The sequence below is a fragment of the Grampus griseus genome, assembly GCF_964374135.1.
Source record: "Grampus griseus genome assembly, chromosome: 12".
In the NCBI taxonomy this organism is placed as follows: domain Eukaryota; kingdom Metazoa; phylum Chordata; class Mammalia; order Artiodactyla; family Delphinidae; genus Grampus; species Grampus griseus.
Genome location: NC_139006.1, coordinates 11,762,020 through 11,776,255, shown reverse-complemented (window position 1 = coordinate 11,776,255; position 14,236 = coordinate 11,762,020). Strand labels below are relative to the sequence as shown.

Here is a 14,236-nt window from a genome sequence, read left to right as displayed (position 1 = left end):
GGACTTGATCTAATTTGGTCAGAAATATGGTTCAATCCCAACGGACCACTGAGCTTTATAGGGTGCCTTTGGATCCTAAGAGGAGGCATGGGCGGACTCCAGTTGCTCTTTACTTGGTGGCAGTGAGGCGGGGTGATGAAGGAAGTTAGACGGGTAGCCTCTGCTAAGATCAGTGTCTAGCTGATGAAGGAAGGTAGAAGCCCCTTTGGCTCGAAGATGAACCATCAGCGTCCTGGCTTCATGGACATTCATTTGCTTAGCCAGTTGGGCCAAGGTTATTTAACCATGAGAAAGGAGGAGTCTTCAGTCTCGTAAGCTGGGGGTGACAGAGACCCACTCTCCTACCTGGAATGGTGATTGAGAAGACAAGTCTCCTCTTCCCCAGATACCCACTGCCTTTGGGACTCCCTGGAGAAGGGAAGCACCCTTGGGTGTAGCCCAGCCATAGTTACCCAAAGCCGTGTTTCGCTCCTCTAGCAGCTCCACCTTCACCAGCTGGTTGACCGGGGGTGCGTCCTCCAGCCGCTCGATCAGGGCATTCACGAGGTCCTCGTGGTTGCCGGGGAAGACGCCCAGGTGGTCCCCAGGCTGGTACTGCAGCTCCTGATTCCCGTTGGTGTGGAGACGAACGAAGATGGTTGATCGGCTGCAGGGTAGAGCAGTGGAACAGAGGGATGAGGGCCACCAGCTTCTGCCCACCTCCTCGGCTCCTTTGTCTGTCCTTGCGGCTGCAACTCCCCTCCTTCCATTCTCTTTGGGGCTCAGGCCAATCAGACTCCTGGCCCCATCACTGCACGCCGCGGCTTTCAGCAAGGTCACCCACGGGCTCCTTGTGGCAAATCCGAGCGCCAGCTCCCAGCGCTCACTGTGGTCATATCCGACCAGCACTGGACGCAGCTGCCCACTTCCTCCTCCTCAATACCCTTCTCTTGAGCATCCCAGGCTCTCCTGATCTTCTCTCTGGCTGCTCCTCTTCAGTCTCCTTTGCCAGTTCCTCCTCATCTCCCCTAACTGGAGCACCCCAGGGTTCAGTTCCCAGACATCTTTGCTTTCCTGGCTCCCTGCCCCTGCTTTTCTTTCCTCCATAGCACTTACCATCAACTGACCTCCAGCAGAGTTTACTCCTTTACATGCTTTGTGGTCTGTCCCCCCTGCCTGCCCCCTGGCCCCCAGGACAATGTAAACTCTAGAGGGCAAGGAATTTGTTTTTTTTCCCCACTGTTCTATTCTGGCACCTAGGACAGTGCATGGCACATAGTAGGTGTTCAAAAAACATTTGTTGTTTGTAGGAACCTCAGACCCTCAGGATTAACCAGCTACTGGAATAGGCTCTGTTCTCTGTACCAATCAGAGTTCTGCCAGGAACCACTAGCCCATTGGAGCCACAGGCAATGATGTCCCCATTCTGTGAAATTCCATCTCTCCTAGAAATCCCAAGCTCCACCCGCTTTTGCAACCAGGGTCCTCATCTTGTCATGGAAAAGGGAAAAGAACTTGGCCTTAAACTCAGGTTCTCGTTGTGCACAAATCCCATGGTATTATAAAATTTACGGAACTAAGGAGAAAACCCAGAAAGAAACTCGTTGATGCCTGCCAGGTCATGCCGTTTCTTTTGATTTTTGGATTTCAAGTGCAGGAGCTCTGTGCTAAGAATGAATGCTCAGACTAGGATTATTCGGGTCCTCTTTAAAGTTTTAGTACAGATATACCACGTTTTTATACCTGAAAACTCTGGGATGGATGACCGCGCTTTGGTAAATCAAATCGTTTTTGTATTCTTTGAGTTACATTCGCATTTTCAGATCCGCTGTTTTCTTCCTTGCCAACTGGTTTTTGGTTGACAGAGACACTTGATATTCAACGTGAAGTTTCTACATTCTCCGCGGTATGTAAATCAGCACTTGAATAGACCAATGGGACTCGCTATTTAAAGGAGTTTTTGGCACAGCCAAGGGCCCTTTTGTGCTGCAAATAGCCGCCATTATTAAAAATAGTTGTGCTGGCATATTTTGCATGGCACCCCTGTCCTTAGTATGGGGGGGGAACTTGGTAACTGAAATTGTGAATGATGGTGGTGGGGTGTGGGGTACCACTCTCCTTCCCCGGGGAAGATTTTGTTCTCTCTGGGGCACTGATCTTACCCATTAAATGCGCTTGCGCGACTGATTCTGTTCTGAGCTCATACCAATTTTTTGGTTCCTGGAGAGCAAGGCATCAATCATCACGCCCTGCCAGCTCCAGGAAGGGGAGCGGCAGAGGCTGACAACCAGCAGAGGGCGCTGTGGGGTTGCTAATTTGGGAGCCTCCGGCGCCTACCAGGGGAAGCCTTTGAAAGGCCCACAGATCAGTTCCTACTTTCTCCCAGATCATCATGATTTCTTTCAGAAGTATATTTGCCTCTGTTCCTTTGGCCAGCACAAAATAGAAATGCGGAGGACCCGAACTCGCTGAGCTGGCTCACACGCACAGCCATTTCCCCAAAGTCCTCTTGACCGTGGCCGAAGGTGGTCTGGCGGATAAGAGGCAGGGATGGGAATGGAGCTGGCAGGTGGGCCACAAGGTGGGCCCCGGCTCTGCTGGGAATTTGACCACGGACACTTTGCAAGCCGCTGACCAAGGCATGGCATGTGGAGAATCCCGGCAGTGAATGGCTGCATGGCCCTAGGACCATGTGGTGGGCAGTGGGCTGGTCCTTGAAGCTTTGTAGGAAGCTGATCCCCCAGTGGGTAGCGGTAGCCTGGAGACTAATTGTCCTACATCTCAGTTCTGCTGGGGGTTTCTAAGTATAGGATTTTCTAAGCCTTAAAAAAAAAAAAAAAAAAAATGCTTGGGACACATATGGACCATTGAAAAGTTTTAGGGGAGGGAAAAAGGGCAACATTGGGAAGGCAGAGCCATTTGAGCCCTTTCCCCCAGAGTATCCCCTGCCTGTGATGTATTTATATTCACCTCCAGGAGCATAACACACACACACACACACACACACACACACACACACACACACACTTGGCAATGGTTCAATGACAGGTTCGCAGACGAAAGAACAGTCTGCTAACGTCCAGCATTAAATGGAAAAAAAAAATTAGCTCATGTTCATTCTTCAAGGAAAAGAGGAAACAGTGTCTGTTGTGAGCAGTTTGAGTGAATAAGGTTCATACCTTCAACAAATCTGTATTGAGTGTCAGGCACTGTTCTAGGCACTGGTGAGAGAGGGATGGCTAAAGATAACAAAGGGTCTGATTCTCATTGAGAGGTAACTTAAAAAGATCTCAGATGGGGCTGGGGATGAGGATGGGTGGAGGCTGATGGGTGGGGGCAGTGGGCTAAGTGCCTGGCAGATAAGTGTGGTCAAGGAGGCCTCTCTGGTGATTTGACATTTAAGCAGAGATCTGAAGAATGAGAAGGAACGGACATGCAAAGATCTGGGGGAAGAGTGTTCCCGAAAGGGGAAGCAGCATGTGCAAAGGCCCTGAGGTTGGAAAAAGTGTGGCACGTTTGAGGAAGGGAAAGAAGCCTGGAGTGTTTGGAAGAGGGGTCAACACAGGGGTGGGTGGTACAGAGGAGATCAGAGAGCTAGGCAGAGGCCAGATCATGAGGGTCTTGTCATGACCTGTCATGGCAAAGGAGTTTGAAGGTTTCCTAAGTCCAGTGGGAAGCTATTGGAGGATGTGAAGCTGTGGATGGACAGGCTTCCGTTTACATTCTTAAAAGATCAGTCTGCCTGCTATTTGGAAAATGGATCTTTGAGAGAAATGTCAAGAAACAGGGAGACAAGTTAGGGATCTATGGCAGGCCCTCAGATCACAGACGATCGTGACCTTGCTTTAAGGTGGTGGATGCAGATCTGAGATGTAGCTGAAACACAAGACCCACAGGACCAGCTGAGAGTTGGATGGATGGTGGGAGGGAAAGCGAGGCGGCAGGGAGGATGCTTAAGTCTTGGGCTTAAGCCAGATGTTGATGTCTTCTGTTGAGATGGTGAAGGCTGGAGAGAAGCAATTTTATCAGAGGGTAGCTGGGAATTAAGAGTTCTCCCATCAAGAACTCTCTGTTATAATGTCCCATCTTTCTCTGAGATCCCAGCTCTCAGGGCCCCTTCAGCATCTTTGCTCCTATTCTCTCTTCCTAGATGTCCCCCCTCTATTCACTAGCCTATCTAAAGCCTACCAGGCGTTTCCCCTCCTCCTTCTGACTTCTAGGACCTATGATCCACACCCCACCCATTAGTGCTCCATTATACTCTTTTCTGTATTGTTTGCTAATTGCCGTATGTAGAAAACTTATTTCCTGGCCAGGCAGTAACTGCAGTCACTTTTCTCTTTAGAGTTGCAAGGATCACCTTCAAAAGGTGGCTTATTTCCTCTTAAGCACTTTGCTCACAATTAAGGGTCTCTTGTTGGGGGTGGGAGTGGTGGGTGTGTGATACATGATATCTTGCTATGGTCTCCTGGCTCAAACAGCTCGACTTTGGCCTTGGGCAGGGGAAAACAGGAGAGTCATGCTTTTTTGCTCAGTTATTCTTAAAAACAAAAACAAAACAACAACCGTATAAAGCTGGAAATGGTAGTAAGCCTGAAAATAGGCAGTGCTATGGAGTGCGCTTTTAAAGAGTTAAACGTCTAGACACCATTTGGTCTTTTTGAGCTAATCCATAACTGATGTTAATACTGTCTTCTGGTTCTTAACCTTGTTGAAATATCTTCTTGTAAGTCACTCAGAGTTAACTGTCCTTTCCAGAGGTGGATTGGGGGTTATTCTGGGACTTCAGTCCAACTCAGCATCAAAACATTTGCAAATTACCTTGCTTTTTATGTACTGTGGTTTGGGGAGTAATTTTTGTGATCTAGGCTTTCACGGTTTGTCACTGAAAGAAATTTCCAGTAGATTCTTAGTCCCTTCTCTTCCAATGCTACTGAAGTTGTACTTTTCCACAGGATGGAAATGGGGAGTACGATGCATATTTCAAATGAGTCCCTTTCTGTATCAGAGATCAGTATGCTCTGAATATTGCATTTAACTAATTATTCAAATGGATTAATTTCCCAATCCATTTCTTTAGTGTTTGAGGATCTGGGAGAGAACATGAGAGCCCTGGGGCTCCATCCTGTTGACCACTTTATCAAAAGTTTTACGTCCAGGCACAGAGAAACAGACTTGTGGTTGCCAAGGGGAAGGGGGGTGGGGGAGGGATGGAGTGGGAGGTTGGGTTTGGCAGACGTAAGCTTTTATATATAGAATGGATAAACAATAAGGTCCTACTGTATAGCACAGGGAATTATATTCGATATCCTATGATAAACCACAATGGAAAAGAATATTAAAAAAAAGAATGTATGTGTATGTATAACTGAATCACTTTGCTGTACAGCAGAAATTAACACAACAGTGTAAATCAACTATACTTCAATTTTAAAAAAAGGTTTTAAGTCCACGTAGAAAGCACACATACTAAATTTGCAGGTGTATGAAGCTGGGACGGGTAAGGAATAGTAACGGGAATGAGGGATACGCTAGTTGCTTTGTGTGTGTTGCTTCTAATACTCACAGCAGCCTTGTGATGCTGGTGAGGCCATAGGTATAGCCATTTGGCATTTTGACCTTGGAGTCAGAGAACTGAGCCTGTGTGGCCTTGAAAGGTCACTTGCATTTTCTCATTGTCATTTTTCATATTTAAAACGTGGATGATACTAGTACTTACTTCTGGGCTGGTCAGAACTCTGGGAGATCCTGCACAGAGAGGACTCAAAACAGTGCTTGGAACACAGAAAGTACTAGATAAACACTGGCAATCTTTATAGCCATCGATCTCATTTTAGGTAAGGAGACAGGGGTCCAGAAGACCCAGGGGACTTGCCCAAGGTCACACAGCTGACATGTGGCAGCACTGGGGTCAGAACCCATGGCTGTCCAGCTGGAGAGCCCACCCTTTGTACTGTGCCAGGCAAAGAATCAAGATCTCAAAAGATCTTCATGGGCCCAAACTGCAAAGTGAAAAGGATTCCATTCAACAGGGATCAATGCAAAGACTTTCTTTACTGCCAAAAAATTTACTTATACAAGTAGAGGGATGCAGAGACCTGGCCTGATCATTCTGAAAAGACTTCAAGTCCACGAGCAGCAAGGACGTAAGCTTAATGGGAGAGCAGCATGGCTGTTAGGACAACACCTGCAATCCTGGGCGGCATTAGAGCATCCTATCCAGATCGGGGATGGTAATAATAGCCTTAGTGCACTTGGTAGTGATCACAGGACCTCCACTGCACTGTGACCAGGGCTGGGAATGACATTTCCAGCAGGACAGAGTGTGTCCTTTTTTTTTTTTTTTTTTTTTTTTGCAGTACGCGGGCCTCTCACTGTTGTGGCCTCTCCCGTTGCGGAGCACAGGCTCCAGACGCGCAGGCTCAGCGGCCGTGGCTCACGGGCCCAGCCACTCGGCGGCATGTGGGATCTTCCCGGACCGGGGCACGAACCCGCGTCCCCTGCATCGGCAGGCGGACTCTCAGCCACTGTGCCACCAGGGAAGCCCCAGAGTGTGTCTTTTTACTAAAGCAAAAGGTTTGGGAAACCAGGTCTCAGGAAGAACAGTTGGAAGGAATGAGGACCAGGGAGAGATTGGTCACTGTCCTTGGCTATTGGCAGCTCTCTCATTTGGAAGAACTGACTCTGTTTTGGGTGTCACTGGGGAGTGCAATTTAGGATCAAAATGAAGTGCTAGGAACATTTGCTTTGGTTATAAGGAATAGGAAGATAATTTCTAACCATCAGGACCTCAAAACACAGACGGGGCTGTTTTACAGGTTAATAAACCTCCCGTCATCCCAGAGGAATTTAAACAGAGACTGAGCAGGCATTTCTCAGGACAGCAGAGAAGAATTACCCACAGGGAGATGTCAGCACTAAGTGATTTCTGACTAAGATGCACATTACAATGAACACTAGTAGTCTGAAAAGGGCGTGGTCTCTATTAAAAAGTCCTCAAAAAACCTTTCTCTTTCCCCTTTCCACAAGGATCGTCACCATTTACTTTTTTCATCCCTGCAGGTTGGAGCTTGGCAAAGGGAAAGCAGGAAACCAAGATGCTGGTGGCAAGGGGGTCTCGAGGACCCTTAGAATGGTAATAGGAAGCCAGTCCTCGGAGTCCTCCTTCCTTGTCGTGGGTGGTATCTGGGGCACAGGTGGGGAACCCCAAGGGGCCAAGGTGTTCCTACCTGGATTTAGGACTCTGAAGGTTTTGACGGCTGAGGAGTCGAGCGGCTGAGACCCGCTTTTTGTGGACACTGGATAGACCTGGGGGGAGAAGAACAACGGTCTTCCTGTGATGGAGTTAAACAGCTGTCAGTAAAAGGTCTCCAGCTTCTCCTGACCCTCTCTTCACCGGGAGGACTGAACTAAGGGAGACCAAAGCAGTGAAGCCCACCTTCGCTAAGGACCTTTCGGACGTGAGAACTCCTGTCCTCCTTTCCCCCCGCCGTCAGGAACGTCTCCCCAGGTGCGTGGTGGGAGGTACCTTGTGTGAGTTCTGGAGCTTCGGCCACGTAGGTGAGGCGGAACTTGTTCCTCTTCCAACTGCGGTCATTGCTGATGAGGGAGTTGTTTGCCTTCTCAATGTTGACGTCATCTCCCACGCAGAACACATCACAGGCTGCCTGTGGCACACACGGGGCTTTCAGTGACCTCTTTCAGCCAGCAGCTTGCCTCCCAACAGCTCCAAGTCATAGCATGTATCCATCCATCCATCCGTCCACCCATCCACCCACCCATCAACCCATCCACCCACTCATCTACCCACCCTCCCTCCCTCCCTCCATTCCTCCCTTCCATCCATTCATCCACCTATCCATCCATCCATCCATCCTCCTTTCCTCCCTTCCTTCCTTTCTCCCTTCCTCCTTTCCTTCCCTCCCTCCTTCCATCCATCCATCCATCCTTCTATTCATCCACCCATCCATCCATTCCTCCATCCATCTACCCATCCTCCCTCCATCCTCTCTTCCTCCCTTCCTTCCCTCCATCCATCCATCCTTCTCTCCATCCATTTATCCACTCGTCAACCAATCCACCCTTTTTGAGTGCCTTTGATGGGCTGGACATACCACATTTACTATTGACTTTGGGACCTAACCTCTATTTAATATGTAACTCTCTTATGTCATTTATTTCTAAAACCAACTTTTGCAGAGGCTTAACATTAAACAAGAAAGTAAAAACCTTAGAAATTTCCTATCTTCCTCTAAAGATTTAAAAATTATAGTGAAGGCAGAATATATTACATGTTTGGATACCTGCGTATAAAGTTTTTCTCTTTCTTTTTTTGCCAAGTTCATAAGTTCCCCAACTTTACTGATTCTAAGAATTACTGTTCAGAATTCAGATTTTTGGAGGTTAAAAACCATGGATAATTCCAAAGGTTTTCAAAGGTAGGTTTTTTTAATACCATTGTTGGGCCTCATGTGGATTTTAAAATAATCCAAATGTCCATTTGCTGATGAGTGGAGAAATAAAATATGGTATATCTATAAAATGGAATATTATTTTGGCTGTAAAAAGGAATGAAGTCCTGATATATGCTATAATGTGGATGTACCAGGAAAGCATTAAGCTAAGTGAAAGAAGTCAGTTATAACAGACCACGTGTTATGATTCCATTCATATCAAGTGTCCAGAATAGGCAATTTCATAGAGACACAAAGTAGATTTAGTGGTTGGTAGGGCTGGGAGCTGGCTGGGAGGATGAGGGATGCGATAGCTTAAAGGGTATGATAGCTTATAACAGGCCCTGCTTCTGGGATGCCCAATGTCGCCCGATTGAAGTCAAGAACAGGTATAAACAGAGCCAAGTTATCTTGGTTCTCTTTGCCTAGGAAGAAATGCTGGCACAAGTTTATCAACACAGCCTCCTCACTCACATATCCTTATAGCTCAGGGGCCTCAGTTTCCCCTTTTGCTCCTTTGTGAGGATGAAAAGTGTCAACTGACTGACAGAAGGTTGCACAGTCCCCTTTCTTCTGGGGCTGCTGATAACAAGACATTCCAGGGCCAAAGAAGGAGCAGGTAAAGGTGGGTCCACATTCATTGCTTTTTTGTTTTCCCCAGGATGGCCAATTGCACCACGCCCCACATGCACATGGAGACCATTGTTCGTTTATTCTCGACCTCATATCTAGAATAACGCTCTCCAATAGGATGTCCTATCGTGATGGAAACATTCTAATTGTCTCATATGGTAACCACTAGCCACTAGTGGCTGTTGAGCACATGAAATGTGGCCTGTGCAGCCAAGGAGTGGAATTTTAAATTCTACTTAATGTACATCCAGTTGTATATATGTTATTTACAAGGTTGTACAATCACCACCACTATCCAGTTTCAGAACATTTCCCTCAACCCAGAAGAAACCCTGTACCCGTTAGCAGCCACACCCATTCTCCACTCCCGCCACCAAACCCCTGGCAACCACGAATCTACTTTCTGTCTCTATGGATTTGCCTATGCTGGACATTTCATGTAAATGGAATCATACAGTAAGTGTCCCTTGTGTCTGGGGTCTTTCCCTTAGCGCGTGTTTTCAAGGTTCATCCTTGTAGCGTGCATCAGCACTCCATTCCTTGTTATGTCCAAATAATATTCCATTGTACGGACACACAACATTTAATGTATCCATTCATCATATTTAATGTTACTTAGTCTACATTGAAATTTAAATGATCACTTGTTGCTAGTGGCTACCGTATAGGTCATTGAAGACCTAGCGCAAGAGGAATAAGATTGTCGAAGCAGACAAACGAGTGAGATCCGAGATCCAGCCCGAGGCATGGCCCCCTGGTTTGGTTAACCAACACTATGGTTTTTTGTTTACTTGTCTACCAAATGTGAGTGAGGGATGGATTCCTCCCAGCCCTGAAATTCCAAGACTATAATTTTTTATAGACCAACTCTTTACCCTTAATGCAGGAGGTTGGATTCTGGTTGGAAATTGTGTATCTTAGGACCACCCAAACTCATCTGAATTGTTTGAAGCTGTCTCCTGGTTGGATACGTGAGGGAAGTACCAAGGATTTTCTCAAGTTTCTTCTATCTCTGATGGTTTAGGTACTCTGTCCTTGGGGGTCACTGGGGACATGATTTCTCCCCCTGGGTCTCTGAGATCTGGGTAGATGGTTACCTTGAAGACCTTCTTGGCCCAGGTCCTGAAAGCCTCTTCCTGCCCACAGAGCTCATCCCCCTCCCTCATCTTCAGGATCCTCTCCCCACCCAGCTCTTCCAGGAGGGTGTCCACGGCGTGTCCAAAGGCGCAGAAGTGAGGGTACGCCCGCGAGCCAAGGCCAAACACGGAGAACCTGCCAAAAAGACAACAGAAGTTCCAGGCTAGGGGACTAGGGCGGCGTTGTGGGGGGGTGTCTGGGGTTATGGACTGTTATGTCCCCCCAAATTCATATGTTGAAGCACTCTCTCTCAATGTGACTATATTTGCAGATGGGGCCTTCAAGGAGGTAACTGAGGTCAAATGAGGTCATAAGGGTGGGGCCCTAATCCAATAGGACTGGTGTCCTTTAAGAAGAGGGAGAGGCACCAGAGAGCTCTCTCTTTTTCTCTCCCCCCACCACACGCTCACAGAGGAAAGGCCATGTGAGGACACAGCAAGAAGGTGGCTGTCTGCAAGCCAGGAAGAGATGGCTCACCAGAAACCAATCCTACTGGTACCTTGATCTTGGACTTTTAGCCTCCAGAACTGTGAGAAAATAAATTTCTACTGTTGAAGTCCCCCAGTGCATGGTATTTTGTTATGGCTGCCCAAGCAGACAAAGACCTCTGGTATCTCCAGAAGGATGGTGTTTAGCCCGTGATGGTCAGACTACCCCAAGCCCATCTGGGGAAGGCCGTCTTTAAGCCTGGGAGCCCCCAGCCCTGCTCTCCCTTCCTTCTGGTCTCTGTTAGGTATTACTGTCCTCAGGAGAAAAGTCCCAGTTGGTCCTAAGGAGGATGAGTTGGGGACAGTGGTGACCCAGAACAATTGGCTGTTTCTTGTGTGTCCACTTCTAAGCTGGACTAATTGGGGAAATGAGTCTACATTAGAGGAAGACTTGACTCTACACATGATACAATCAGGTTAGTTTTAAGTACAAAGAGAATGAAAACCCTAGCATCGCAGTTCTAGGGGACCTGTGTTAACGGGGAGATCAGGACTTGTCATTAACTCATCCAGTGTTGGTGTGTAAACAGGTTCTTCTAAAAGGGATTGAAAGGTTTATAAACGTGCTGGCTCCACCCCTTGCAATATCTGTGAAATCGATTTGCTTCACAAAATCTCTTTGCATAGATACCACCAAGAAAGTGTCGGTGTTTGAATCAATGGGCGTCAAGTTAATGAGATTTTTCTGAAGTCTGGGCAGTGGAGGGCTGTGTCCCAGGTGGCCCCTCAGTCCTACAGAGACTTGATGTCACATTTCCAGGACTTGGTCCTGGCTGTGGGTCTTGACCTCACTGGGACTGGATGGACAGGTTTATAAGTGGGATACGAACAACACCCCAACCTGCTTCTTTCCCATGTTGGAGGGTTCCGTGGTGACTGCCAGTTCAGACAAGCCTACTCCTTACAGGGTCTGGCTCTGCTCTCGAATCTCTTTTTTAGAATGTTGGAGCCAGGGTGGTGAAAGATTGCGATGGAGGATGAGGGAAGGAGGTGGGGCAAGTTGGGAAGGGACCCTCTGTTATTGGAGAATGAATTTGAGTTGGGGTCCAGGAGTCTCAGAAGTGAAGTGAAGGTTAACATAGGTTAATATCTACTCCTTTTAAATCTACATTTATGCTTTTCATCTCATTCTCCTCTCCTCTCCTGCCCTTATTTCCCCGGGGTTCCAGAGCCTTTCCAAGGGAAGGATGTGGGATTAGGTAGCATGTTTCCCCAGCAGTCCTTCACCCACAATCCTCCTTTAGCTGGATTCCTCACCTTTTCCCCGCAGGGCAGTGGCCTGACAGGTGGAAGGAGCAGGTGGCCAGGAGAGGACTGGTTAAAGGATGCAGGAAGCAGCACTTCTGCCTCCCAGCCGTCCCTTAGCCTAACACAGATTTGGAAACTCTTCGCGCTAGTCATGCCTTGCTAGTCAACCATGCAACTATTGGTTGTTCCCCGAACCTCCAATAGTTACTACGTTCGAGACATCCGCCATACTTGACTACCACCCATACTATTATTTACTTAGTAGTGTTGTTTACTTTGCTTTTAATTTGCACTCACTGGCTATTCAAACCCACTGGTGTTCACTAAGAGTTGGTCTGGGTGATTCACTCATTAACAAGCTTCCTGATGCACCTGAAGGCCTGTGTCACAGCCACTTCCTAGGTTCACATTTCATCACAGTCTTCATCTCATGGTTTCAAAATTCCTATTTTAAGCTTCCAAAACAGAAGTTGGCAAACTTATTATACATGGGGCCAGACAGTAAATATTTTCAGGCTTGTAGGACAAGAAGGAAAATCAAAGCTATTATGTAGATACCCATATGACAAAAAAGAAAATATATTCCTGCATGATTTTGGACAAAATTAAAAATACAATAATAATAGTTGCTGGGTACAATTTTTTTTTTTTTTTTTTTTTTTTTTTTTTTTTGCAGTACGCGGGCCTCTCACTGTTGTGGCCTCTCCCGTTGTGGAGCACAGGCTCCGGATGCGCAGGCTCAGCGGCCATGGGTCACGGGCCTAGGTGCTCCGCGGCATATGGGATCTTCCCAGACCGGGGTACGAACCCGCGTCCCCTGAATCGGCAGGCGGACTCTCAACCACTGCGCCACCAGGGAAGCCCAGGGTACAATTTTTTAGTTATATATGTCTACTAATGAGAAGAATGGAATTCTCTTTTGGGGGGATAGCATTTTGCTTAATTGGGGTTCAAAGGTAATGTTTTCTATCATCAAATAAATTGTAATTGTTCTTCTGTAAAAACCAGTCTGAGCTCATGGTCTGTACAAAAGCATACAGTGGCCAGGCTGAATTTGGCCCATGGGCTGTAGTTTGCCCACCCCTGCTCTAAGCCATGATAGATTTAGTAAGGGAAAAATAGGTCTGACCGTCAAACCATGGATGTTTCAACGTCAAGCTAAAGAAAATGAACTGATGTCGAAACCCATCAGTTCAAGGGTGAACCAAGGGTGAACCCTAATGTAAACTATGGGCCCTGGGTGACAATGGTGTGTCAGTGTAGCTTCATCAGTTGTGTAAATGCACCACCGTGGTGGGGGATGCTGATGGTAGAGGAGGCTGTGTGTGTGTGTGGGGGGTGGGGTGAGGTGCGGGGGGGCAGGGAGTATATGGGAAATCTGTGCCTTCTCCTCAATTTTGCTGTGAAGCTAAAATTACTTTAAATAAATAAAGTTTATTAACAAGCGTACTGATGGGCACTTTCCTGGTGGTCCAGTGGTTAGGACTCAGCACTTTCACTGCCATGGCCCCGGGTTCGATCCCTGGTCAGGGAGCTAAGATCCTGAAAGCCGCGTGACTCAGCAAAAAAAAAAAAAAAAAAAAAATAGGGTACTGATGAAAACAATACTTGAATATCTAGGAACCCTGTGATCTCTATCGTCTGCTAAGCACTGTCCTGAGCCAGTGTGGAGAAGGTTCAGTTGGTGAAGGTCTAAGAGATTCGTGGCCGGGCCTGAACAACACTGCTTACATCAAGCCTCATCTTGACCAATGTCTGTCAAACCAAGGGCTTGACATCCAGTTTTCTTTCTTTCCAAATACCCATTAAATCATATTCACAACCATTGAAATATAAAACCTCTGTCCATGTACCATCTAAAACGCTCTCATGGGACGTGACTATGCTTTAGGGTGACACGGGGTCAGGACAGTATTTTTTTGAATCTGACTGCACATTGGAGGCAATTAGGGAGATTTAAAAAAAGAGAAAAAGCAATGCTTGGGTCCAATTTTAGACCAACTACATCAGAATCTCTGGAAGTGGGGCGTGGTTATCTGTATACTGCAAACACCTCCAGGTGATTTTGATGAGCACCCAAGGGTGGGAACCACTGGGTCATGGTAGTGTGTCCCCAGAAGAGAGGAGAATGAGATGAAAAGCATGAATGTAGATGTAAAAGGAGTAGATATTAACCTATGTTAACTTTCACTTGAACTCTGAGACTCCTGGACACCAACGCAAGTTCATTCTCCAGTAACAGCACTTACTAAGGGAGCTCGCTGAGTGACGTGCGGGGCACTAACATCCTTCAGCACA

At 47.1% G+C, this 14,236-nt stretch overlaps 1 protein-coding gene across 2 annotated transcripts in view; it reads right to left on the bottom strand.

The window, feature by feature from the left end:
* The window catches only part of NOS1 (nitric oxide synthase 1), a gene marked incomplete at its 3' end in the record, with an annotated part of 189,460 nt that overhangs the window by 17,813 nt on the left and 157,411 nt on the right, over window positions 1-14,236 (bottom strand). For both annotated transcript variants that reach the window (XM_082667267.1, XM_082667268.1), the window contains exons 18-21: window positions 10,163-10,337; window positions 7,508-7,646; window positions 7,209-7,287; window positions 453-646 (exon numbers count right to left, since the gene is read on the bottom strand). In XM_082667267.1, the coding sequence (XP_082523393.1) occupies window positions 453-646; window positions 7,209-7,287; window positions 7,508-7,646; window positions 10,163-10,337 (587 nt within the window). The remainder of the gene's footprint in view (window positions 1-452; window positions 647-7,208; window positions 7,288-7,507; window positions 7,647-10,162; window positions 10,338-14,236) is intronic.